Below are 27,348 nucleotides of genomic sequence, written 5' to 3'. Positions count from 1 at the left end.
GTGCCCACGTGCGACAGCGATAACTTGCCACTGGGAACCTTGTGTTTTGTGTTTTGTTTTTGTTTGTTTGTTGGTGGCGAGCGTGACGTTTCCGCTATGGGCAAACGCCGGAACCGGGGCCACAGCCAGATGCTCAGCACCATGACCAAGAAGCAGAAGAAGCACCTCCGCGACTTCGGCGAGGAGCACCCCTTCTACGACAGGTCGGTGCGCGGGCCGCCGGCAGGGCTGGTTCCGGCCGGGTCGAGCCGGGTCGGGTCGGTGCAGGCCGGGAACCCGGCTGCGGAGGTGCGCTCTGCACCCGGACCTGCTGAGACCGCAGGCCGTGCTGCCTGTCATCCGAGCACGCGCGGGCTCAGGCGGGAGATCGCAGCTTAGCCCAGCCAGGGCCGAGTGAGGGTCTCCAAAAACAGGACCCGAGGTCCGGAGATAAAGTTGACCCTGAGAGGTGAACTCCGGTGTGTCGTTAAAAGCCAGTTTCTGACTTGTCCTTTCTTACGAGATGTCATTGAGCTCTCTTGTCTGTTACCTGTTTGTCTTCTGATCATCTCTGCCCTTGTGCATGCAGAATTTCATTTTTTACACTGACTGGATATTATCCTATGTATTGGACATTTTTTTTTTTTTTTTTGGTATTCATTTAAAGCAGAATCATTAGGCCTTTTCGTGATTGTTACGAACTAGCAGCTAAAGTTTAACGTTATCTATTTCTCTTTTAGGGTTTCCAAGAAGGAAGCCAAGCCGCAGATTTGTCAGCTGGTAATGCTTTTTTTCTTTATAGTAGTTGGAATTAGGTTGTTACCTTTAAGATCGGGTGTAAACGTAAAGTTTGGTTTGCATCCCCGTGTTTCTCTGTTTTGGGTGTGAGCTGTGATTTTAGTAATGCTACCTAATTGGTTTTAAGCGATGGAGACAGCTGCAGAAATTACCATGTGATGAGAGAGGCTATGGTTGGAAACTACCCCATGACACTGCCTTAAGCTCTGTGGAAGGGGTTCATCAGAGCGCTGCCTCCTTGTGCATGAAAGGCTTCACGCAGTATAAAATGGACAAGGGGCCCGGAGACTCAGACAGTGACACTTGCTTGTAATTCTCCTCTTACATCATGCAACATGATACCTGATGTCTGAGATGTAAGTTAAAGCTCATAACCTGAATTTTTGTTTGAAAAGTCAGTTTTCTTTCCACGTGCAGCTGATGTCAATTAGAACCATAGCTTGGTTAACTGTTTTATGTAAGTTTCATGCCCGGCTTGGTTCAAGAGATGAGACTGTAATATTTGCTGAAAAGCTCATAGGGATTTTGTTTTGTCTGTGAGTTAATGTATATTCATTATACAAAGTAGCGGGTTTCCTAAGGTCTTTTCCAGTCAAAATTATCTGATCGTATTCATTTCCTTCCTTTGACTGTTTGTCTTCCATCTCTGCTCATCCCTTTCCTCTTCCCAAATTCTTGTCCTTTTGATTTCATGACTTCTAATTTCTTTTAAATCTAGTTTCCTTGTGCAAGAGAAAATATTACTTGTCTTTAGTCTGACTTATTTTTACTTCCTTATCTCCCATTCTATCCATCTCCTTGCACGTGATATAATTTCCTTCTTTGTGATTGAGGAAATTCCACTAATATGTGTTTCTCACATTTTCTTTCTTATTTTTATTGTGACAACAAAAACTATATATTATATATTAATTTCTCATTTTTCTTTAGCCAGAGAGTTCAGATTCTTCACATTCCGAAAGTGAATCAGAGAGTGAACAAGAGCACGTTTCAGGGTACCACAGACTGCTTGCCACATTAAAGAATGTTTCTGAGGAAGAGGAAGAGGACGAGGAGGAGGAAGAGGAGGAAGAAGAGGAAGATGACAGTGCTGTAGGTGATGCAGAAATGAATGAGGAAGCTGGCAGTGAGGATGGCAGTGTGGGAGAAGCTGCTGTCTCGGAGGCTGCTGAGACACAGGAACGTAAGTGCCTGGGGCTGGCCTGTCCTCTTCGTTCTGTGTTGTGTGGGCTGAGTGAGAGCACGTGGTTCCAAAGGAGAGATTCAGCCTTGTTGGGTTGGGTTAGGTTTTGAGAATCTGATGGGAACACAGGACCCTCTCATCAGGAAAATGCTGTTGGCTTACTCTTTGGGGGACTTGTAACCTCCTGTAAGACCGCTTGGCGTATCAGGGGGACATTATGTGGTCACTGTGACAGCTCAGTTCACTGAAGAGGTTGTTCCACTTCAGTAAGAGACCAGGTTTGATGGGAGGTAGACATAAAAATACAAACGTTCATGTTGTAGATGTGTTTGTATGAAGCAGCTGGAGAGGAGATGAGGCTGCTCTCACTGGGTCCTTAAGGTGACTCTGAGAGGTACTGGGACTGAGAGCCCAGAGAGACTCTGTCTTAGGGCTCAGAGGCACCGCTAAGTGATCTTCTGTGCCTGGGAATCACATCCAGGGTCTTGTGTATGTCAGACTGAGCTCGTCTTTTGAGTTACGGTCTTACTGTGTAGACCAGGCTGGCCTTCCGCTTATGATCCTACTTCTGCCCTGGAATACAGGTGTGTACCTGTGAAGGAAGGCTTTCCGCCTGTCCCCAGATCCCAAATGACGACTCTGAGAGTTATGAACAAGTGCCTAGACCATAAGCTTGGGCTTGTTCTGCGACAAGCTCAAAACTATTTGCCCCTTTAGTCTGTTACATGTGAGCCATGTGGCTGGTTAGTTACTCCTCAGAGTCCGCTGGTGGAATCCCCCTCGCCTGAATAGCTCCCCAGAGTTCCTCTCTTTCACCCAGAACTCCTACCTCTTACTTCCCGCCTTTTTTACTAGGCCATCATTTTTTTACTGACAAGTGATGCTTCCATACTGTACATAAGAGAATCTTTCTACACACCCCCCATGCTTGGCTTTTTTTTTTTTTTTTTTAAATCAGCCTCATTGCCTCATTAGAATAAGTTTATATGCAAATAGAATAAACGCAGCCTGGGCTGACCAGGTGGTTCACTGGGTAAAACCTCCTGCTGTAAAAGGTGACAGCTTGAGTTAGAGTTCTGGAACCCACTGATCCGGGTAGGAAAAACTAACTAATAACTAAGTGTACCTAATTTCTATATGCAGTTTGAGCTTTGACAAACATGTACCTTCCATGACCTACAGAGATGCCTACCCTTTTGCTGGCACTGAACTGATTCCGGTCGCTGTAGACTAGACGTGCCCATTATAGAAATCTGGAAACATGGTTAAACACACAGCCTTTTAGAGACAGGCTCTTATTCTGTAAACCCAGCCTTGAGTTCACTGTGTGGCCCACAGTCATGACCATCCTCCTGCTCCATCCACCTTCTACCTCCTCCCACCTCTCAGTGCTGGGATTGCAGGTGTGCAGTGCTATGCCTGGCTTGTGTCTATTTTATTATTTTATATGTTATTGTTCTTAATAGATTCTTGCTTTTAATTACTGGACATATGTGGGTGACTTATATCTCACTATCTCAGTCCTGTTATTCTTACAGTCACTTCCTTTTTTGAGACAGTATCACTATGTATCCCTAACTGGTGGCCTGGTATTTTCTGTATAGGCCAGGCTGGCCTCAAACTCACTTCCCGAGTACTGGGATTTAAGGTGTGCACTACCATTCCTCATTCCTCCTAACATGGTCTCCATGTTCCCTCCATTCCTCTGTGATGCTGGGCTTCATACATGCCAGCTACACACTTTCCCACTAAGTTACATCCCAGTCATTCTTTCTTTTTTCTTTCTTTTTCTTTTTCTTATTTTTTTGAGACAGTGTTTCTCTGTATAGCCTTGGCTGTCCTGAACTCACTCTGTAGACCAGGCTGCCCCCAAACTCAGAAATTCGCCCACCTCTGCCTCCCAAGTGCTGGGATTAAAGGCATGCACCACCACTGCCTGGCTTTCTTTTCCTCTTTCTTTCTTTCTTTCTTTCTTTCTTTCTTTCTTTCTTTCTTTCTTGATTCTAGCTAGGGCCTTGAGCATGATAGGCAAATAAATTTTTTTTAAAGATTTATGTATTATATATATATATGAGTACACTGTAGCTGTCTTCAGTTATACCAGAAGAGGGCATCAGTTGGTTATGAACCATCATGCTGGGAATTGAACTCAGGGCCTCTGGAAGAGCAGTCACAACCGCTGAGTCATCTCTTCAGCCCAGCAAATACTTTTTTTTTGTTGTTTGCTGTGTTAAATCTTAACCTGCCCACCCCCCCACAAAAAAAAAAAAAAAAAAAAAAAAGCCAGACGTGGTGGCGCATGCCTTTAATCCCAGCACTCAGGAGTCAGAGGCAGATGGATTTCTGAGTTAGAGGCCAGCCTGGTCTACAAAGTGAGTTCCAGGTCAGCCAGGGCTATACAGAGAAATCCTGTCTTGAAAAAACAAAACAAAACAAAACAAAACAAAAAAATCTTAGACCTGCCATGTAGTGTTTTTCCTAGTTAGCTTTACTGGGCTAAAAATCCTTTGCCTTGCTGGGCACAGTGGCACACTTTTAATTTCAGCACATGAAAGGCAGAGGCAGAAGGATGTCTGAATTCAAGGCCAGCCTGGTCTCCATAGTAAGTTTTAGAACATTCAGAGTTACATAGTAAGACTCTGTCTTGAAAAACAAAAACAAATAAGCAGAAACTTACACTGCTGTAATTTTTAAATGTTTGGAGGTTCTTAGTGCTGGTTTTCTTTGCATTTAAAGTTTTAGAGGAAAATGGTTTTGTTTATTGCATGTTTTAATTATAAACATTTGTCTTATTTACCTCAGAAATGTGAGAAGGGTCATTAGGATATAGCACAGTGGTTGAAATGTGTGCCTAGGATAAACACAGCCCCGAGTTTATCCCCAGCGATACATAAAACCAGCTGGGTGGTATATGCCTCTAATTCTACCACTTGGTGAAGGTAGAAGCAGGACCTAGTCTTGCAGTACTGGATATTGGACTTAGTGCCTCCTACCTGTGCTTTGCTCCTGAGTTCTGTCCTTAGACTGGACCTTTTCCTCTGTAACCTAACTCTGGATTCACATTAGTTTCTTGGATGTATAACACTCACTATTGAACAGTCCTTTGACAGACATTTCAGTTGTTCCATGTTATTTCTTATCATAATTCAGGCTGCTCTCAACATCTTTCATTTATATCTTGGTGCAGTATTTTAGAGTAAGTTCTAGAACTGGGTATTTTAGAATTCTCCACGGTAACTTCTAATTATGATAGAAATCTATTTTAAGGAATTGGCTCATGTGATTACCCAGTGGGCTGCAGTCTTCCAAGTCTAAAGGTGATCAGGCAGGAGCCCCCAGAGGAGCCACTATTATAGCTAGAGCTCACAGATGGTTGCTGGAAGTCTTCCCCTTAGGCCAGAACTGCCTCCTGTGTGTTAACTCCATGCCTCCTACAATGGGAGGAGCCACCCCATGAGGAAGGCCAGGAGATAGCTCAGCAGGTAGTGTCTGCCTAGGATGTACAGAGCCCCGAGTTCCCTCCGCAGCACCTAACATACAGGAGCTAGAGATGGGAGGATCAGAAGCTCAAGGTCATCCTGAGCTAATAGTGAGTCAGCTAAAATACTAAGCCAGAGAAGACCCCGACTCAAAAGATCAAATAGTCACTTGACTTCCTGCCTGGAAATCCACCATTTGGAGCATTTTTTTTTTTTTTTTTTGGTTTTTCGAGACAGGGTTTCTCTGTATTGCCCTGGCTCTCCTGGAACTCGCTCTGTAGACCAGGCTGGCCTCGAACTCAGAAATCCGCCTGCCTCTGCCTCCTAAGTGCTGGGATTAAAGGCGTGCACCACCACGCCCGGCTGGAGCATAAATTTAATCTACTAATATCCCGAGTAAAGTTGAATCATGCTCTAGGCCTGAAGCCCAGCTTAGTTACCAAGTTTACTTCATCACTCAGGTCTGCAATCAGACTCAATTCTGAACAGTCACATCACTGCATTACTTAAGCACTGTTAAGAATAATGGCGTATACCTTTAATCCCAGGACTCAGGAGGCAGAGGTAGGCTGATCTCCTTAAGTTTGAGACCAGCTTGGTCTACAAAGGGAATTCTAGGACAGCCAGGGCTACGCAGAGAACCTCAATGAATGAATGAATGAATGAATGAATGAATGAAAGCAGTGAGCACCAGTGTTTGGTTTTGTCAACATTTAATTATGTGTAAATTATTTTTGAAACAGTTTCACTCTCTAGGCCTAGCTGTCGGGAAATTGCTATGTTAACCAGGATGGTCTGAGACCTCCCTCCCCCCGCTTTCCCCAGCTCCACCATACCCCATAAATTTCACAAAATGCTTTTCATTGTTTCAGATATGTCTCTAGCTGACAACTCAAAAGAAAAAGATGGTGAAGAGCCACCTGGTGTATCACAGAGATCCTCAGAGGAGTTCACCGATGTGAAGCACGAGTCACTGTTCAGCCTGGAAACCAATTTTCTAGAAGAGGATAGCGGGGGCAGTTGTTCCCAGAGGACATCCCAAGGTGAGAGGGGCTCCTGCTGCCCCAGCCCTCTAGTGGGATAGGGCTGGCTGTGCACTGATTGTGTTAGGCTCTCGACTGACAGGGCAGTAGAAACAGCTGGGTGGTGATCACGTAGGGGGCTGGAGGAGGTGCTTCTCACGTGTTTGTGCTTTTCAATAGTTAGTGTGGAGAGGATGCTGCAGGGGGAAGTGGGGAGGCAGCCCCAGGCCTCAAGTCTCTAGACTTGGAGTCTGAGAAAGGCTTTGCCCTCCTAACAGGGAGAAGAGAAGGGAGAAAGTGCTCTTCCCCCCTCGGCCAGGCTTCTTCATTGGAGCAGTACCTTTTCACGTTTGTGAGGCCCAGGGATGGCCAGTCTGAGTGTTCTTATTACTAAGAGGAGCCCCAAAGCCACCACCCCCCACCCTCCATGGTCACCATGCCTGTGATCAAATGGCAGCCAGCTGGACATGAGTTTCTGTAATATCAGTTTGTGCCGGTGGGAAGGCCAAACTAGTGTCAGTCTTTTCTGCCTCTCCCAGTTTTCTGCAGCTGCACTTTAGCGTGGGTGAAGCCGAGTCCTTATGTGGCCTAGTTAGATCTGCTGGCTTTTAGTGGGAGGAGAAGTAGAATTTGTGGAATCTTAGCAGAAACCACATCCTAACTGTGAACCATGACAGTGTGGGAGCCTGGACAAAAGCAGGAAGCCGGCTGGCTTTTTTGAAGCCTCTGCACGTGGGTTGTGCAGATGGGTTGGCCAAGGCGTCCTTGATGGTGTTGCTTTTGTAGTCTTGGGCATTTTCTGCAGGTGTGTGCCATTTGGATCCTTGAGCAAGTTGCCTACTTCACTTTGCTGCTACTCAGTGAGAGAGCACAGAGGTGGGCCTGGGGATCACCCGAGTGCAGCAGACTACATGGGCATCACAGAGCTGAGGGTCATGTGCATGCAAGGGGTAACATTTGTGTCATTTCTAGTTCAGGTGAATACTGAGAATTATTAGTGTGTCTTGCTGTGCAGAGTGCATGGAGCCTGCTCTCGGGAATCTTGCCATCTACCAGATAAGACAGGAATGTGTGCTGGCTTGTTTGGATGTACGACAGACACATGGTGGGGCTAAAAGAGCTGTGACTGTCCACAGAGAACTGGCTTTAGCCTTCCCCTGTGGAGCACTTTCTGTAAAGGAATAGCACTGCACAGCTGAATGTGAAAAGAGAGGACTTTTGGTGCAAAGGAAAGGCTCCTACGCAGAATTTAGGGCTATGTTCAGAAATCACTGAAGAGGTGGGTTTAGGTGCAGTGGTCAAAGGCTGAACTTTGGGCTGAGATGTCATGTGATGAGTATGTGCTTCCAGTGCTCAGCTCCTCAGATGAGGGTGTGATGCTGGAGGATGGGGACCAGTGCTGGACTGAAGGGTGAGGAGTCAACACTGGGAAGATCAGCAGGTCAGTCTCAACAGAGACCAGAGATGGACTTGTCACTTTCCAGGTGACGAGAGATGAGCCTGCCACTCTGAGGAGACTAGAAAGCCCCACCATTGCTCACTGTGCTGATCACTGTGTTCTGAATTAGATCCGTTTCAACAACATGTCAACAAAGAACTGAAAGAGAAGGAAATTCAAGCTGCTGCTTCCAGCCCTCCAGCTACCCAGCAACTGAAAGTACGTACTGCTCGGTTCCCGGGCACAGGAGAGAGCCCCACAGAAACGGCTGTCTTTGGCTTACTGTACTGGCACATTGTTAATTGTTCACAATGAGTTTCACTTTGACAGACATTGAGCTTGTGTCAGTCCTTTTGCCCCAGACTCCCAGGTGTTAGGATCTAGGTGTTCATTTGAAGTAATTGCAGATACATGTTTGGGTGTAAGAAGTCAGTCAGAGATGTCCCTTGTACCTTATGCCAGTTTTGCCCTTGGTACCATGTAGCAGAGTACAGCATAGTATTGAGACCAGAGAATGGACAAAGATGCCATTTGTTGCTGCATGCTAGGCTAAGTACTCTGTTCCTATGGCATTGCATCTAGACTCAGATATTCTGTACAGGGTTGTCTTGTTATACAGTCCTGTTCCTACCAGCACAGTCAAGTTGTGGGACTCTACAGCACTGTGTGGCCCCACTAGCAGGGTCTCACTAGGTAGTCCTGGCTGGTCTCAAAATCACAAGAGATCTGCCTGCCTCTACCTCCCCAGCACTGACATTAAAGGTGTGTGGCATTATCCCTGGCTCTGTTCCTTTTCACCATCCCCACTTTTACACTCCTCATTCCTAGCCTCATAACTCCTGAGCTCCTTTCTGTTTCTGGGAGCTTGTCAGTTCACTGCTGAGTAAGTGGAGTCACCAGGGTGGGACCTCTGAGGTGAGCTGCTTCATTGAGCACAGTTCTCTGGAGAGTCGCCAGGCTGCTCAGCTTCTGTGCCTCATTTCCTTTACTGCCAAAGTTACTCTAATTCTAGATTGGCAATTTTTTTACAGTGAAAATTTTCTAAACATTCACTTCACAAAGTAGTATCCCTTGAGTCCTGCTGGGTACGTCTCTGGGAGAGAAAGCAGTGGGGAGAGAGGAAGGGAGAGGATGGATCAATTCCAAGACAGACACACTCTTGTGATGGATCACGTTGCTGCCGTTATTTGAACAATTCTAAAGTAATTTTGACTCTCCTGAGACATGTTCCTTGGAACAGTGAGGGAAACACTAGAGACAGCACTCAGGTATGAAGTCAGGCTCCAAGCTGCCCACTGCTTGTGTAACTGTTGTCTGGACCCTCTTGCCTCCGCGTGAGAGAAGGGGATGATCTGTGAGTCATCAGTTACTCTGAATGTCGTGTGTTGTTGTTGTTACTCATGTCTTACTTAGCTCTCTTGATCTGTTTGCCCATAGTGGCCAGTCCTGGGACATCTTGTCTTTTCATCAAAGTTCCAGAGGATGGAAACATTTAAACCTCCAAAGGATATTGACCTAAAGTCACTTCATCTTCAGAAGCCTCTAGATTCCACCTGGGCAAAAACCAATAGCCAATTTCTATCTGGACCTCAAAAATCAAATGGCTCTTTTACCCCGCTCCAGAAAGAGCTGTTCTTAATTATGAATTCTTACCGGGACCTGTTCTACCCTGAGAGGTCTGCCCTGAAGAATGGAGAAGAAGTCCGCCATGTGTACTGCCTGCATGCCATAAACCATGTCCTCAAAGCCAATGCTCAGGTGCTGGCTAACAACAGTAGGCGCCGGAGCCAGAAACTTGGGGTGGGTGAAGATGATGACTTCAGGGACCAAGGGCTCACCAGGCCTAAGGTGAGTGGCAGCAGGAGAGCTTTGCTGTTGAGAAGGCCATGAGGCACTGCTGAGTGGTGAGTGTGTTGACAGCCGACTAGTTAGTGAATCCTCGGTGAGCAGCTGAGTGAGCCAGGCAGTGCAGGGCAGTGAAAGGGGCTTCAGATGCTCTCAGGGCTGAACCCCAAGCACACATAAGCACCTCAATGCTGATGATCTCTTCCTGGTGACTTGGCTCACTAGAACCCAGTGAAGTTTTCTATCCGGTCATTATATCTATGCAGTAACTTCTATGAACTCAGATTCCTAGAAGGCCCTGCTAAAGTGAACAGAGGAAAGAGTAGCAGAGGCGGGCTAGAATCGGGCTTTCCACCAAGTCACATATACAGAAACCTTCAAACCAGAGATCTCTGTTTTGTTGTAAGCTTCCTGCTGCTTAAAGTAAAGGTTGTATTTACTTGTGCGTTCTAGTGTGACCTCTGGCACATTTGAAGTTCCAGTAGGAAAGGAGTGGATTTAATTCTGTGCACATTTTTCATGATGCTGAGGACCAGGCCTTGTTCTCACACTTGCCTCACCTGTCTCTGCAGAAGGTCATGTTTTCAGACTTCTGTTGAATTCAACAGGATTTGGGGGTGGCTGTGAATATTAACGTGGCTCTTACACTTTGATAGCTGGGGTGACAAAGTGTGGACACTTACTTAGTGTCACCACCAGGACAGCAATCCAGCCTCTTAAAATCGTGGTCTGGCATCCAGGGCAATTACTTACTTCTTTGACCAGCTGATTGCATTTCTAGGAGGCTACCTCAGATGCGTGTGTCTAACAGTTGAGACTGTCTGTCTCTGTGTGTACTCTAGATGAGAGTCAGGTTTATGATTGGAATCTAATGGTTAGGCTAGGGTCATGCCATTGAGTCTGTTATTTGCACAAGAATAACGGGTAGTTAGAAATTAGCTCTTTATTAACCATCTTCTGATTTTCTGTTCAGCAGAACCTTTATACGTTTACTTTTAGATTTATAATTCTACTGTATGAGTGTTTTGCCAGCATGTATGTATATGTACCACTTGCATGCCATGTATGTATATGTACCACGTGCATGCCTTGTACCTATGAAAGTCAGATCCCATGGGACTGGAAGTAGGATGACTGTGAATGAGGGGAGCCAAATTCTGATCCTTTGCAGAAGCAATAAGTGCTCTAAAACACTGACTCATCTTTTATAAACCGTCTTTAAGCATTTTAATGAGGCTTGAGAAATTGAGTCCTGATTTTCCAGTTCAGAAATTTGTCATCACTGGATTAAAAAACTATTCTAGAGAATATACTTAAAATAATAATAATAATAATGGTTTGTTAATCCTTTTCTATTTTTTTTCTTACTGTCTTTTTATTGGTGTGACAAAACATCATGACTAAGGCAACATATAAAAAAAAGCATTTAATTGGACTTACTATCTCAGAGGGGCAGAGTCTGAGGGTAAAAGAGAGATGGTGGCAGGAACACTAAAAGCTCACGTCTTGAACCACAAGTAAGCCTGAAAGAGGCACAAGCAGCATGTTGGAAGTCTTCTGAGCCCACCGTCCGTGAGACACAGCCTCCACAAGTCTGCACCTCCTAATCCTTCCCAAACAGCGCCCAGCTGGGGACCAAGCGTTCAAATGTATAGGCCTATAGGAGACAGTCTCATTCAAATGTATACGCCTATAGGAGCCGTTCTCATTCAAACCACTACACTGTATATTTGTCAAAGACCTTAATATATTTCTGTCCTTGAGCTTCCTCGGCTACTATGGGCATTCCTTATACTGAAAGGTATTTCCAGATTTTGCTTGAGAAATGTCTCCCATAGAGCCCTGGGGCTAAAAGTTTATAGGATGGGTCGGTGTGAATTCAGGAACTTGGCTGTTGGTACTGAGCCAGGTATTTTGTCCAGATACTTACCTCTGTCCTGCCATTGCCTCCCACAGGTACTTATAGTGGTGCCCTTCCGGGAAGCTGCCCTTCGGGTGGTCCAGCTCTTCATCAGCCTCCTTGAAGGGGACAGCAAGAAGAAAATCATTGTAAGCAATAAAAAGCGGTTTCAGGGGGAGTATGGATCCGATCCTGAGGAGAGACCTCCCAACCTGAAGAGGCCTGAGGATTACGAAGCTGTGTTCGTGGGCAATATTGATGACCACTTCAGGATTGGTAATGGCTCCTGTCAAGCTGGAGGGGCCCCTGGTTCAGTCTTATCAGAGTTGTGTGATTTTGAGGCCTCCTGCCTTGATTCGTGGGTGGAGACTCCATGCTCATGTAGAAAGGACTTGTGGAAATGGTTTGGTCGCGGCTGGTGCACATTAGGCAATCTCTGGGTTTCTCAGAGAGTTGGAGGAGGCTGTGGGTAAGGCTGGGTCTCCATCCTTCTGTAGAGTGCCCACCCAACTTTGGCACGCACCCAGCTTTCATGTCTGTGCTTGCCTCTTTCAGCCTCCTTTACCTATCTGTTTAAGTTCTTGGGAAAGTGTTCATTGCTTATATTGGGCCTTATTTTCAAACATATACTGAGCATGGGTAAGAACCTGGGGATTAGAAGCTGCAAGTTTGTATGTTGAAGAGAGTCCAGCCTAGGCTACACACTGGTGACAGCACTGATGGCTGGCAAGGGAGTTGACAAATGCTGTTTTTCAGGAGTGGCAATACTTCAGAGGAGCATCCGTCTCTATGCCCCGTTTTACTCCTCCGACATCCTCATTGCCTCCCCCCTGGGCTTGAGGACCATCATTGGTGGTGAAGGAGAGAAGAAGAGAGATTTTGACTTCCTGTCTTCCATTGAGCTGCTCATCATTGACCAGGCTGACATTTACCTGATGCAGAACTGGGAACACGTCTTGGTAATTCTGGGTTTCCCTCTGGAGGAACAGTGCCCTTGCTCAGTACATGTTGGATGGTTTAAGTCTAAAACAGCTTTTGTGGCACATATCTAATCAAGCCAGCCTGCTGAGAGCACAGCTGTGTCTCAGGGATGGCCCACCCCCTTGGTTTGGAAGTAGAAAGTCACTCTATATCTTCCAGTTTGTGAAATTCTTCTGTTCCTCTTCTACCAACAGGACAGTCAATTGTTAAACTACCAGAGAGGGGAAATTCTTCACTGTTTTCAAATTTTCCCAAAAGAGTTCTCCCTCTTCAAAGGTCTCTTTCTAGTAAGGATAGTTAGGTGGGTGGATGGAAATCCTCAACCCGAACCTGTTTGGAGACAAGCCCTCACATGGTTCTCAGTCAAGATGGGAAAAGATGGCATAAAGTGTCCTTTTGGAAAGGGGCAAGGGCTTGCTATGTAGCCCAGGCTGTCCTTAAACCCTATTTTCCTGCTTCAGCATGTGGAATGGAGTGCTGGTTTTATAGATATGCACCTGTACCCATCTGCATAATATTTCTTGTTGGTTGGGAAGTTCTTGATTTGTTTGTTTGTTTGTTTGTTTGTTGTTTTCAAGATAGGGTTTCTCTGTGCAACCCTGGCTGTCCTGGAACTCACTCTGTAGACGAGGTTGGCTTCGAACTCAGAAATGCGCCTGCTTCTGCCTCCCAAGTGCTGGGATTAAAGGTGTGCGCCACCACTGCCCGGAGGGTTTTTTGTTTTAGGTTTTTTTTTTTTTCAAGATTTATTTATTTTATATATGTGAGTACACTGTAGCTGTATAAATTGTTGTGAGCCTTCATGTGGTTGTTGGGAATTAAATTTAGGATCTCTGCTTGCTCTGGTCTACCCTGCTCACTCCAGTCGGCCCTGCTTGCTGCGGTCAACTCCACTCACTCAGTCACTGCTTCCTCAGATCCAAAGGTTTATTTATTATATGTGAGTACATTGTAGCTGTCTTCAGACACACCAGAAGAGGGCATCAGATCTCATTACAGGTGGTTGTGAGCCACCATGTGGTTGCTGGGATTTGAATTCAGGATCTTTGGAAGAGCAGTCAGTGCTCTTTAACCACTGAGCCATCTCTCCAGCCTCTGTCTTTTTAGAAATTTAGAAGTTTTATTTGCTAGTTTGTATGTTGTGTGTGTGTGTTCCAGAAGAAGGCATATGACCCCCTAGAAAGGAGCCACTCAGTATGGGTTCTAGAAATAGAGCATAGGCCCTCTGAAAGAACAACGGGCACTCTCTCAGCCCTGACTAGCATTTCCTACATGGACCTTGTTTCCTGGGAAGTGTTTCTTCTCAAGCTCTAGTTTTGTAGACTGTGGAACTATTCTTATCTCAGAGCTATGATTCTTCTAAGACAGATGATAGCTCACCTCTGCTTCCACCTAAAGACTTAAGAGTTTTACAGGAAGTTTGGGTACATCAACAACAGTTGATACTTACAAAGTGAAAATGAATCTGTAGCAGTTGTGACCCTTGGAGTGTGTCCTACAGTGTGTTAAAATGCAGCTGAAATGAATAAGGCAAGCCAGGTGTGGCAGCTCACACCTGTAAGCCTGAGGTGCAGGAGCTGGAGCCGGATTACAGTAAGGTCATGGCCAGACTGGACTACAGGATTCCAGGCCAGGTGGAGTTTACACAGCAAGACCCTGTCCCAAGAAAGAAAACCCAGAAAAGGTCTGTTGATGGGTGATAGCATATTCTTTAATTTGAGGCAGAGCTCTTAGCCGCTAGTGGTATTGTTGTAGTTTTTTTGTTGTTTGCTATGCTGGGAATTGAACATAGGGTCTTGGGCATGGTGGGCAAAAATCTGTCGCTAGACCATCCCTGTCACTGGTATTTTGAGATTCAGTCATTGAAGGGCAGAGGTTCTGCTTCCCATGTGGCTTCCCTTTTTTGTCCAAGTCTGGGACAGCAGCCCCCAAAGTAACCAGTCGCATTTCACGATTCCCTTTTTTACATGAGCCATGTTTCTTTACACTGTGTATTTTGTTACTGGTTTTTCTCTGTTAATGTGTAAAGTGAGGGGTTTTCTGTGACCCTCTCAGGCCTGTGTGTCATATTTGCTGTGTTTACCCAGTCTGTCCTCTCTCCTCCCTCCCACTGGTTCCTTCAGTAGTTCTTGTGGTCTTTGAGACAGTGTCACTCTGCAGCCTAAGCTGGTCTCAAGCTCATTATATAGCCCATCCTGGCCTCACATCCTCCAGACTGCTGGAGTTTCAGAGTGCCCCACTATGCCTAGTTCTGAAAATTCCCTGTAAAGGAATTCTGTGTTCTTCGGAAGGGCCTGGGGATGACCAGTTTGTGCTAATAGTCTTACTAGAGTGTCCAGCTGACCTTGAGCAGGTCACCATCTGAGCCTTACCTTTCTCCTGTCATTTGGAAGATGCTAACACACACCTCATGGGGTACGGGGATGATGGGTTATAATGTTTACAGGTGCTCTGTAGTCAGTCACTAATATGCTGGTGTTTATGGGTGCTCAGCAGTCACTAATGTGTTGGTGTTTATGGGTGCTCTGCAGTCACTAATGTGCTGGTGTTTATGGGTGCTCTGCAGTCATTAATGTGCTGGTATTTTGCTCCAAGCATTTGATGAACCACATGAACCTGCTGCCCTTGGACTCCCACGGGGTGGACTTCTCGAGAGTCCGCATGTGGAGCCTCAATAATTGGTCCAAGTACTACCGACAGACACTGCTCTTTGGTGCCCTGCAGGATGCCCAGATCAACTCTGTGTTCAACAAGCACTGCATCAATGCTCAAGGCCAGGTGAGTCCTGTGTCCTCAAATTGTCCTGAAGCGTAGACTAGGTTGGGTCATGAAGTGCCAGAATTAATGGCATGTGATCAACAAAGGATGCCTGCCTCCTGAAGTTCTTACCTCCTGGCAGGTGGCTGTGAGGAATGTCCCCATGACGGGCTCCATCAGTCATGTGTTGGTGCAGCTCCCTCACGTCTTCCAGAGAATGGAAGCACAAGACCTATCTTCAGTGATCGATGCCAGGTAACGCTACCCACACCCACAGAGCCTCATCTAGAGACCTGGTTTGGGATGCGTATTTAACACTGGACTCTGAGTGATTACTGATTATCAATTTAGGTCCCCAAACTGAACTCAGCCAGGCCCTTGACAGAGAAGGAATCAAGCCAGGTAGAAACTGAGGCTTGGTCTTCATATTACAGCTAGAAGCAAGGTTGGGACACGGCAAAATCACACCATTGCTGCTGTGGCCTATGGAATAATCCATACCATTTGACCTAATTATAAGCTCTTCAGAGAAGAGCAGATTGTCTGGTTCCCCACATGTGCCCTCTTTGGGCATGTGCTTAATCATGTCTTAGGCAAGGCTTATTTGCCGCTGAGTGAATGAGGGGCGGGTGTGTTCTCTGGCATACATGGAACCCAGTCTGCCTTTACACTTAACTGTTAGCACTTCATTTCCTATGTGTTTATCAGTTTTATCCTTAGAGAGTCTTTGGAAAGAAGCTGTCTTTGGCCTCAAGGCATCTCTTGGGCTATGCCTTGCTGACCCACACTGTTGCTGCCCTACTGTGAGTTCAGCTGTAGATGTTAACCTTGTCCTTGGCCTTTCCTAATCAGGTTTCACTTTTTCATAAACAAGATTTTGCCTCAGTACCGGGATGCTGTCATGTCTCACACACTCATCTATGTCCCCTCCTACTTTGACTTTGTGCGTCTCCGAAATTACTTCAAGAAAGAAGAGCTGAACTTCACACACATCTGCGAGTATACGCAGAAGTCTGGGATCTCCAGGGCTCGACACTTCTTTCTGCAAGGAGAGAAGCAGTTTCTGCTCCTCACAGAACGCTTCCATTTCTACAAAAGGTACAGTCTAGGCTCCACCCACTGAAGGACCTGGGCAGGCTCTGTGGGGCTGTACATGTGTCCCTTGCTTCTGCTCTGTGGAAAAGCCACAGGGGTTGTATTGTGGGTTAGTGGGTGGGTGGTTCGTTGGTTGGGCATTGTTGGGAAGGTTAGAAACCAAAGCTTGAGCCCTGTGTGGTCTGGAATGCAGCTGTGGTCCCAACACCTCACAGAAGCCAGTGAACGCTTGAAGAGCAGAACAGGATCAGCACAGGAGAGCTTGGGGAGGTGGAGGCTGAGTATTGGTTGCATCCCTGAGGAAGCGTGTCCAGTGGCTGTCTGTCTTACCCTGGAAAGCTCTGTCTTACCCCTTGATAATAGTAGTGGAAAAATCTCAAGGGACTCAGGGTTGAATACATTTTAGTTTTTCAATGGGTGCTTAGATATACTGCTAGGTCTTTAACAGAACATCTTGGCTACTTTTTGCTATTGCTTTTAAAATCCTAATTTGCTTGTTAGTTAATAATAGCTTCCTGAATCTGCTAGATGGCTATGGTCTGAGCTCAATTCCCAAGACCCACATGGTAGAAGGAGAGAACTAACTCCCAGTTTTCTAGATAGTTGAACTTTATGTGCCCCAAGTCCCTATCAGGTGTCCTGCAGCCAGATGCAAACCTCTCTAATGATGTACTACAGATAAGGAAATTGAGTCCAAATCCCTCTTTCCAGTTTCTTATGGTGGGATTTTGACTTTCCTGTTTTTATTTTGTTGTTTTTATTTCATTTTGTTGAGACACAGTTTTATTTAATCCAAGAAAATCTCAAACTATTTAGCCAAGGCTGGCCTTAAACTGATCCTCCTGCTTCTACCTCCTGGTTGCTGAGATTACAGACACACACCTCCACACTTGGCTGATATTTCTGCCTTATTAAATTGCCATAATATATACCAATAAGGATCAGCCAGGCACACAAAGCCCGCCAAGCTCTTGAGGGACATTGAGCCATGCACCATGACCATGTGGCCCTTTTCATTTATGCTGGTATCAGAGTGGTGTTTCCCAAATGTGTGCGTTTTCCTGGATGATGAAGGAGGAATCCTAGCAGCCTGCCTGGGCTCAGCAGATTAGGCATGGCAACTTTTAAAATATTTTAGTGTTACACAAAGATGTAGCATTACATGTAATAAATTGCTGGAAAATAATTAGGTTTGTTTCTGGCTTCATTCTTGGCATCCTGGGCTGCTTGTCCAGGGAGCTCATGAGTACCTGCTGCTGCTTCATTGAGTCAGAGAGTTGTTTCCATTTACAGTGGAGTTTCACTTACTGAAGGTCTTGGCTTTCTATCATTCTAGCAAATGGAAGCACGCTGTCTGCACGGCTGGAGATTTTGTGATTGTAGCCATTTCAAGTTTTTAAACTGAGCCAGGCACTGCTTTCAAGTGTCGCAGCAGCTTTTCAAGGAGAGGGCATGTGTGAAAGGAGCCTTCTGGAGTCAACACAGTCCCTGTGCAGCACTGTGCACATTCCGGCCAAGTCTAAAGCACGGTGTAAAGACAAGTCTCAGCCTGTGCTGCAGGCTTGCCAGGCTCACAGGTGTTTCTCAGGGTAAAGATGGGCTACAGTACACAGTGGAGCAGTGTACACATCTCTGCCATGGTTAATGACCTCAAGGTTTCTGAGGGCTCGAGAGATGGCTCAGTGATTAAGAGCACTGGTCGCTCCTCCAGAGGTCCTGAGTTCAATTTCTAGCACCCACCTGGCAGCTCACAGCCCAGTGCCTTCTGCTAGTCTACATGCATACATGCAGACAATGAACTTGAGCATATAAAACTCACCTTTAATCACAGGACTCAGGGAGGCAGATGCAGTCGAATCTCTGAGTTTGAAGCTAGCCTGGTCTACAGAGTGGGTTGCAGAACAGCCAGAGCTACACAGAGAAACCTTGTCCCTAAACATAACAAAACAAACAAACAGGCAAGTTACCAAGGACATGATGAACATTTTGGTCTGTAATTTCTTTGGATCCAGTTTTGTATTTAACCTGAAAGACAGAAACACCAAAAGGCATATGCTAGAGATGGAACCCAGAGCCTGGCATGTGCTGGGCAGGCTCTCTTCCACTGAGCTCAGCCTGGCATTAGAGAGTGTGTGTGTTATTAGACAGGGTCTTAGGGTTCTGTGACTCCATGTCTAGATTCTTCATGTCTCAGACAAGTCTTCAGACAGAGCTAAAAAAGACAGAAAAGCAAAAGTAAAGATAGATTTGTTACAAGTGCTGGTGAAGGAAGAGAGTTCCAGAGTGGAGCAGGCAGCAGCAGGTCCAAGTGGAGAGGGTCTGCACCCCAGGGGTGGAATGCAGTGAGCCCTTCAAGGACAAATAAAGGCCTTCACTTTATTTGTGCCAAACACACTCTAAAACTGGCCTTTTTCTCCTCCTTACTAGCTGTGTGTTACAGGATTGAGGTGCCTTAGGTTGCTGGGCTGGCTCTGTTTGCTATAGTAGTGTCCAACACGATGGTGGGCAGGGTTGAGAATGAAAGCAGAAGAATGAAGGCGTCTTAGAGCTGGGTGCGTGTTTGCTCGTGACTTCTCTTCCAGGATGCCTCATTGTACTCTTGCTGCCCATTGCTGCAGTGGTGCAGATTCTAAGCTTTGGACAGGTTGTAAACTTGACGTAGGCTGTAGCATTCATTCAGCATGGCTACTGGGATGGGGCTGGTCCTTCCTGCACTTGTGTGAGTCCAGATTCTAGAAGTGATGGACACTAGGTAGGTCTGGTAGGTGCCCTCATTGTAAAAGAGTTTCTGATGAGTTAGTATATGTTCTATATAGTATTTGCAGTGTATAACCGTTTGGTTGTTTAGTTATGAAACAGACCTCATTTCCTTTTAGTGAGCATATAGTTTTCTTTGTTTTTCAGTTTTTGCAGTTATGGGGTACCCTTCATATCTGTGGGTTCTGTATTCTCAGATTTAACCAACCATATATTGAAAGAAGATGTGTATCAGTACTGAAATGCAGACTTTTGTCTTGTCATTGTTCCCTAAACAATACAGTTTTTAAAAACTTTATTTCATGTGCATGAGTGTGCATATGTGTATCCCTGCTGCCACTAGAGGGTGTCAGAATCCATAAAACGGGAGTCGTGGACAGTTGTGAATGCCATTTGAGTCCTGGGAACCAAACTTGGGTTCTCTGGAAGAGCAGTGAGTGCTCTTAGCCATCGTTTAATAACTCTCCATGTAGCACTGACACTGTGTTAAGCAAGTATCAGGTTCTGTATAAATGCTGCCTATGACAGAACTGAGCATCTGTGGTCTTAGGCACATTAGAGGGATGCTGAAACCAGTTTGTCCTGTGTGCACAGTTCTGTAAACACATCCGTATGCATGTATTCTGATGATATACCAACCTACTTGTTGCTTTACAATGGATTTTGAAAGGAAAACTTATCATAAAGGCTGCCTACAGCTAAAAGTATATACATATTTTAACCTTGCCCTTTTGCATCTTCTCCACAGCCCCCACCCCTCCAATCAAGGGCTGGTATGCAGGAGGCTTTGAGTAACTCAGACACACACACACACAGTGACAGGGTCTTTTTCTTGCTTTTCTGTGTTCCTTGTGGTTTCAGTTGCGCACACTCTGAGGCGACTGGTCCTTATGGTCATATGCACCTGGTCTGATCACCAGTAGTGTGGGTGGCTGTTTCAGTCTTGTCTGGATTTGCTAGTTGCCATAGCGACCTTCCACCTACCACAGGATTCAAACAAATTCCTGTAGCAGTTAGAAGGCTTAGCTTGATGTCTGAGGTGCTGATGTATTTTCTGGGTGCACTGGTCTCTCAGGACAGAGTATGTAGGTTCTATGTGAATATTGCATCATTTCTGAGCACCAGCAATCACGCCAAAGTGGGACTTGGTAGGATTTTGGTAGTGGTGGTAATTTTTTGTGGGGTTGTTTGGTTTAGTATTTAAGGCAGGAGCCCATGTAGCACAGGCTCGCTTCAAGCTCTCTCTGTAACTGAGACTGTTCTTCTGACCCTCCTACTTCATCACCCAAGTGCTGACATCACAGGTGAGCATCACCACTATGGCTGGGTGTTCGTCTCACTATCCTGTTAGGGCAGTGTCCTTCCGGTCACTATAGATTCTTCAGTGTTGGAAGGGGATTCTAAAAAGGTGAACAGGGGCTAGAAAAGATGGTTCATTGGGTATAAGAGCATGGGATTTGATTCCCAGCACCCACATGATGGCCACACCCACCTATAATTTCAGTTCTAGCTGATCCAGTTTCCTCTTCTGACTTCTATAGGCTTCCACACACAGTACATATATGTACACTCTCTCACACACATATACACACACATTTTTTAAAGCAAATTATATCATGGCAGGTCTCCAGAGAGACCAGGGTGAGTTGTGAGATAAAGGAAAGATGTCATCTGTAAATGAGGTAGAGTTCCCATTGTAAGTGTACCACCATCTGTGTACCAGACATTCTAACAGGAAGTTCAGAGCCTTGTCAGCACGTCTGTTGCTGGGTCCCAGGGGGACCTTTGACCTTCCTCCAGCTGTTAGTGAGTATCTGCACTCTGCACCTGAATCCCACAATGCTGAAGGGAATGGGGTGGGGATCTGTGAGCTACTGAAACTAACTGCTCTGTCCTGATGCGGAATGGAGCCTCAGGCAGGATCTTATAAGGTAATGAGAAAGGACCAGCAGGTGCTCTTGGCATGGGTGCTGTTTATTTTATGTCCTGGCTCTGATCTCATCTCTGTTGATGACCTCATGCCTGATGATGAAGGGAACATTAAATTGTTCAGTGCATCATTTTTTCTGGCAGATTTTTTTTTTTTAATCTTTATTTGGCACACACACCCAGGTGTCAATCAGAAGCCGACTTTATGGATCAGTTCTCTTGGTTTGTAGACACCGGGGATTGAACTCAGGATGGAGCTCGGGTTACCAGGCTCAGTGGACAGTTCCTTCCCCGAGAAGCTATCGATCCTCCTCTGAGCTTTTTTAGTTCTGGTCTGCTGTCTTCTCTTTCCTTCAGCCCATGCAGAATGCCAGGTGGTGACATACAGCTGTAACTCCCACCATTCTGGCAGGCTAAGGTGGATGGATTATTGTGAGTCCTTGTTACCCTTGGTTTCATAATGAGTTTAAGGCCAGCTACGTACTAAGACCTTGTCTCTAAAGAAATATAGGACTGGTGAGATAGCCCAGCCAGTAAAGGCATCTGCGTCTCCTGTGGTGAAAACAAGACAACTAACTGACTCCCGTGGTGTGTATGCCTGCGTGTACACACACACACACAGAGAGAGAGAGAGAGAGATTGAGAGAGAGAGAGAGAAAATATTTGTTTTAAAAGAATCAGATGTTGTAGCTCACCTGGTTGAGGCCAGCCTGGTTTACACTACAAATTCCAGGCCAACCAGGGCTCTGTCATGAGATTCTGCCCCCACCCCCAAAGAAATAATGATGATAAAGTAAATATCAAGTTTAAAAATTGGGTTGGGCATCATGGTGCAATCTTTAATACCAGCACTCAAGAGGAGGTAGAGGCAGATGGTTTCCTGTGAGTTTTGAGGCCAGCCTAATCTATTATCAAGTTCCAGGTCAGCAAATTCTTCCAAAAAATTTTTAAATAAATACAAATTTCTGTTATCATTATCGTAAACTCAGCATCAGGAATTCAGTTTCGTTGTCACAAAAATAAACCGTCTAATTCTGGGGTAACTTTCTGTCCGTGGTTTGTGCTCATACCCTCACCCAGACATGTAGCGCCAAGTGTCTGTGAAGCCACTGACATGTTGAACCCTGTGCCTGTACATGTACAGCTCCTGCTGCTTCTTCATGCCCCCTTCCTCTCTCACAGGTACACAATAAAAGGCATCAGGAACCTAATATTCTACGAACTGCCAACGTACCCTCACTTCTACAGTGAGGTCTGTAATATGCTGAGAGCCACCAGCAGAGGAGAGGAGGCCACATGGACGTGCACTGTGCTGTATTCCAAGTATGATGCCCAGAGGCTGGCGGCTGTGGTTGGTGTTGAGCGGGCGGCACAGATGCTGCAGTCTCCAAAGAATGTCCACCTCTTCGTCACCGGAGAAAAATGAGTGCAGAGGGGAACAGACTACATTGTTGGACCTCATAGACTTGATCTGTTCACTGCCCCAGGAACGGGCTCCAGGCAGTCTGCAGTCCTGTGTCACTGGAAAGTGCAGTGTGCAGTGCAGAGTGACCAGTGTGGGTCACCACAGCTGTCAGGGCCAAGAGCAGTCAAAGGCCTGCTACTCTCAGAAACTGACGCTTGTGCTTGCCACACTTTGTAAGCTATGACTTCTCAATTAAGATTTTACATTTTTAATTTAATTTTTATTTTATGTGTATTGGTGTTTGGCCTGCGTTTATGTCTGTGTGAGAGTTTTGGATCCCCTAAAATGAGTTGCAAGCAGGCGTGAGTTATCATGTGAGTGCTGGGAATTGAGCCCAGGTACTCTGAAAGAGTAGTATGCTAACCTATTGAGCCATCGCTCCAGCCCCTTGGTTTCAATTTTTACTTAGGGAAGATTCTCTGACTTGCCTGTCTATTTTTCTTAAAGCATTTGCTGTTATTGCCCATGGGCCTGGCTGAGAGCAGGCGTCCCGGGCTATGTCCCAGTCTTGGCACTTTACTTTTCTAGCCAAACTTCCAAAAAAAAAATTGTGCTCCAACCTAGAAGAGTACATTTATTCACTGATCCTTTTAGATTCTTCCTCGTGTTTTAGTAGCTAAGACATACATTTACCAGTCATGTTGTATAAAGCAGCATTTATTTCTACAGTTCAAGTAACACCATTTGGGACCCAAGGTTGATTCTGTCCTCAGCACCAAGTTGGTTTTTGAATTGTGTAACAGGTGAAAATGAAAAGTCAATACTTTTAAATTAAGAAGCATTATTTTAAACTCTATTATAAAAACAACACTATTGCAAATAAGAACCCTCACAGGTGACCCTTGCTTCAACTCAACAGAAGGCAGCTTCAGCCGACAGGAAGGTGCAGGCCTGAGCCTGAGCTGCTGCAGAGTTGACTGCCAACCTCACGGGTGTTTGGCTTTGGTCTAGACAGCGAGAGGACACGGGCAGGACTGTAGGCTCCCATCACACGTGCAGTGCCCTCTACTCTGTCTTGACCTTGGCACTGAGGCCAGGAAGTCTGTCAGATGTTCCTTAGGTGGGGCTGCGACCTCACTGGGCCCCGTTAGGCCACTTGGCTTGCATTGCATTGCTGTCTCCTGACCGACTGCCTGTCTGAGACAGGGTTTGACCAACTTCCAGTCTAAAGTGAAAATTCAGCTTCTACTTTATTCTCTTTAGTTTTTTCTCTCTTTCTTTCTTTTGTTCGTTTTGTTGTTGTTTTGTTTTTAAAGATAAGAGTGTTCACCACAGGCTGGCCTGGAACTCATGGCAGTCTCCTTGCCCTTGGAGTGCTGGAAACACGGGCTTGAAGCCACCATGCCTGGCCATGCTTTGTGTTTAATTTATACACATGGCTTCACCTTTCGTTGAGTGGGTTACAATACTGCCATCATTATTTTTTCAGGAACTAACCTACTCTCAGATGTGACAGTGGGATCACCGTCAGCTGGATCGCATGTCCTCACTTGTTCCCCTTTTACATGTGAATAGTTGTATTTCCTGACAGGTCTCTAGCCCTGACTAGTGAGGACAGCTCTGTATTCCTGGTCCTGTCTTCAACCCGCCCTTCCATTTCCGGGCTGACCTTGACCTTGAATTCTTAATCTTTGCCTTCACCTCCCAAGAGCTATCACATTTTACAAAATTAATTGATTAATCGTTTCACTTTACATCCTGACCGCAGTTTCCCCACCTCCATCCCCCACCCTCGTCCTCTCCCAGCTTCTATGTTGGCAGTTTTCAGTATCTCCTTTGCAGCCCACAGTGTGGAGTGATCCCAGTGTAAGGTAGGGAGGCACTTACCCAGAAAGTGAGACTTTCAGACTCCGCACAGTGGTCACAGCTACTCCAGCTCTTTTCTTTTTGTGCAAAAGGCATTGACTCGAGACAACTGTCACAGCTGGCTGCACCGTGTACAGTGTTCGATATAACAAGATAATCACAGCGCCTGAGGCAGAGGCTTCAGCCCTTTGCGGGCTTCCAAAGGGCTTATGATCGAGTGCAGATGGCCCAGGCAAGATGAGGGGGACATATCCTTACATCAGAGGACTTAGGGGGGGGGCTCTAAAGCTTTGATTCCCTAATTGTACCCTTTGTGGGGGGGGGGGGCAAGAAGACGGGCTGCTGAGGGCAAGGGAGAGTCAGGGAAGTCTGGCTGCCTTTTGCTGGGCCTTTCTGGAATCTCTTCAGACAGCCAGGTTTAGATTTGTTGAGCCTATGGTCTCCAGATGACAAAGGCCTGGGGAAAGAAAGCAGGTCTGGGAAGTTCTCTACACCCGCCTGAAAAGCCATGATGTATAAATTCTGGCTGTGAGGTCCCAGAGGCTTCCATAAAGAATGCTGTGGAAGCCATACTGTTCAGGGTGCATCCACTATGACCTGAGGCCTCTAGCCTTCCTTTCCTTTCCCCCACCCTCTGACCCATTTCCTAGATGCCTTTGGTGTGTGTTTAGTGTAAGTGACCCTGTACCTCTGACCACAGTGTTCTCATTCCTGTGTGGCTTGGGATCATGTAAGAGGACAGAGCTCAGCCTCAGAGGCAGGTGCTCAAGTATCCTTGTACTCTGGAGTCAGGATGAGGCTGTGAATGCCACCATTGTTCTACAGAGATCTGAACCTGGACTGGTGGGCAGCTCAACCTGGCCGTCCCTTCACTACTGGAGGGAACATCCTGCTAGCCTGCTCTCCCTGAGGCCGACAGGTCAGGGGTGGCTTGACCAAGCCATTGTAACTGTCAGTCTTGGGCCTCTGCATTGGGCTGTGGCCATTTGGGCACCATAGCCTCAGCTGGCATGGAAGGCTGTCTGCTCATTTCTGACTGGGGAGCTGCTCTGGAGCTGTCCATCTGCTTTCCTGGCTGAGCAAGGCCAACCAGAGAGTGACAAGGACATGCAACGTCTGCCATCTTTGTTGTCATTGAACTGTTACTTTCCCCAGCAGGGTCACACACTGAGATTTCCTGCTCTCACAGCTGAGTGTCCACACAGACTCCCATAGAACAGGCTTCATGGTCTCTGTCCAGAGTCAGTCTGGAGTCTGGGAACACTGACTGGCCTTACTCTGCTGGTGCTGGGCTTGCATAGTTCCTGACACACTGTACGAGTCCTCAGTTACTTCCAGTGCTTGTGTTGGGCTTATTTTTGCCTTTTCTCCAGTGCTGTATAAACAGCCTTCAGTGAATGAGCTGCAGTTCCAGCCTTGCTTAGCATTGTGGAGTAGGGGAATTATCTGCCCTGTCCTTAGAAAGAAGCAGAGAGTGAATGTGGGAGATGCCGTCCACCCCTTATCGGAAACCAACTTTAGTGGGCAACATAGTGTCCATTGAAATCTACATTTCCCATCACCCTTCTGGTGGTTAGACATGATCAGTGAGACAAAGGCGTTTCCCACTGGAAGAGTGCTTCCCAAGGAGGGGACACCTAGCCTTTGTGCAGGTCAGGTGCCCTGCACAGTGTAGATGACAGAGCAGCTGCAGTGTGGTCCTGCATAGTATAGTCCCTTTACCTTTATGTGAAGGTCTGCATTGGGGACAGTGTCCCATGATGGGCACACTTCAACAGTTTTCTATCTTCCTGTGTATGTTTAAAAAAAAAAAAATTTAGCCAATAAGTTAGAATCCGTAAGTCAGCATCTGAGCAGTGGCTCTAGGGACCTCCAGTGCCTCTGTCTAATTGGTGTGCTCCGTTCTGACTGGGTTTTTAGTCTGCACTGCTGCATGGAGATGCTCTAAGGACAGGACAGTTATTCCCCCTCCATAATGCTCCCTATGCTCCACAGTGCAGTCCTTGTCCTGTTTCCAAAGCTGCACAAAGATCCCTCATCCTCTCACCAACCCTCCATGGTTTAAAAATAGCTGCTCTATCCAGTGAGCCTTTTTCTCCCAGGCAATTATTCTGACTTCCTTCAAGACTTTCTGAAGAGTTATGTGTTACTCAGTTTTTTTTTTTTTAAAGAGTTACCCATGCTCACTCACTCAAAACCAAAACAATAAAAAATAAAAAATAAACCAGGCATGGTGCCTGGGGCAGGAGGATCCTAACTAGAAAGCCAGACTGGTCTGCATAGTGAGATCTTGTCTCAAAAGCAACATAAATAAAGCCAACCAAAAAAATAGTGCAAAACAAAACTGAAACATCTGGTGTGTGTATGTGTGTGTGTGTGTGTGCATTCGTGTGTGTTCATGCACATGTTGAGACAGGGTCTCATGGTCTAAACTGGTCTTCACAACTCTTAAGGATGACCTTGAACTCACAATCTCCCATCCTTCCCTCCCACTTAGTTTTCGGCAGTGGTAGAGAGAGAAATGTCAGTGTAAGTGGGAGGAAAAGAAGCAATTGGGAGTTGGATGAAAATAAAATTTCAGGACTGGAAAGAAAGCTCAGTGGTTGAGAGCATGTCCCAGCACCCACATTGACCTGATCTGATGCCCTTTTCTGGCTTCTGGAAGCACCTGCACTCGAGGCATACATTTACACAAAATAAGTCTTAAAAATCTTACACACACATAGCTAATTCTAAGCCAGCCAAGGCCACTTAGCAAGACCCTGTCTCAAAAAAACCTCAGAGGTGTGTGGGTGGGTGGAGTTTAAATAAGTGATGGAAGCACATCAATCAATAAGTGATGGAGGCACATCAATCAATAAGTGATGGAAGCACATCAATCAATAAGTGATGGAAGCACATCAATCAATAAGTG

The 27,348-nt window shown here is 46.1% G+C and overlaps 1 protein-coding gene across 3 annotated transcripts; it reads left to right on the top strand.

Annotated features, from left to right (window-relative positions):
- Utp25 (UTP25 small subunit processome component) lies at positions 1-22,862 on the top strand. 3 transcript variants are annotated; one of them, XR_015048658.1, is made up of 12 exons: positions 1-203; positions 720-759; positions 1,708-1,960; positions 6,312-6,482; positions 8,030-8,118; positions 9,337-9,747; positions 11,701-11,920; positions 12,401-12,603; positions 15,221-15,403; positions 15,525-15,637; positions 16,257-16,480; positions 22,346-22,862. XR_015048658.1 is itself a non-coding variant. In XM_021162510.3 (12 exons), the coding sequence occupies exons 1-12, from the start codon at positions 97-99 to the stop codon at positions 22,587-22,589; spliced, it is 2,280 nt and encodes a 759-aa protein (XP_021018169.1). In that variant the 5' UTR covers positions 1-96; the 3' UTR covers positions 22,590-22,862. The 3 variants fall into 3 exon arrangements, 2 of the variants coding, with proteins under 2 accessions (XP_021018169.1, XP_029336753.1); XM_021162510.3 differs by having other exon boundaries at positions 16,235-16,480; XM_029480893.2 differs by lacking the exon at positions 1-203 and adding an exon at positions 408-458 and having other exon boundaries at positions 16,235-16,480.
- Positions 22,863-27,348: the final 4,486 nt, after the last annotated feature.

Source organism: Mus caroli, unplaced genomic scaffold (genome assembly GCF_978045245.1).
Source record: "Mus caroli unplaced genomic scaffold, Mus_caroli_1 scaffold_1, whole genome shotgun sequence".
Lineage (NCBI taxonomy): Eukaryota > Metazoa > Chordata > Mammalia > Rodentia > Muridae > Mus > Mus caroli.
This window is presented reverse-complemented; position numbering and strand designations above follow the sequence as displayed.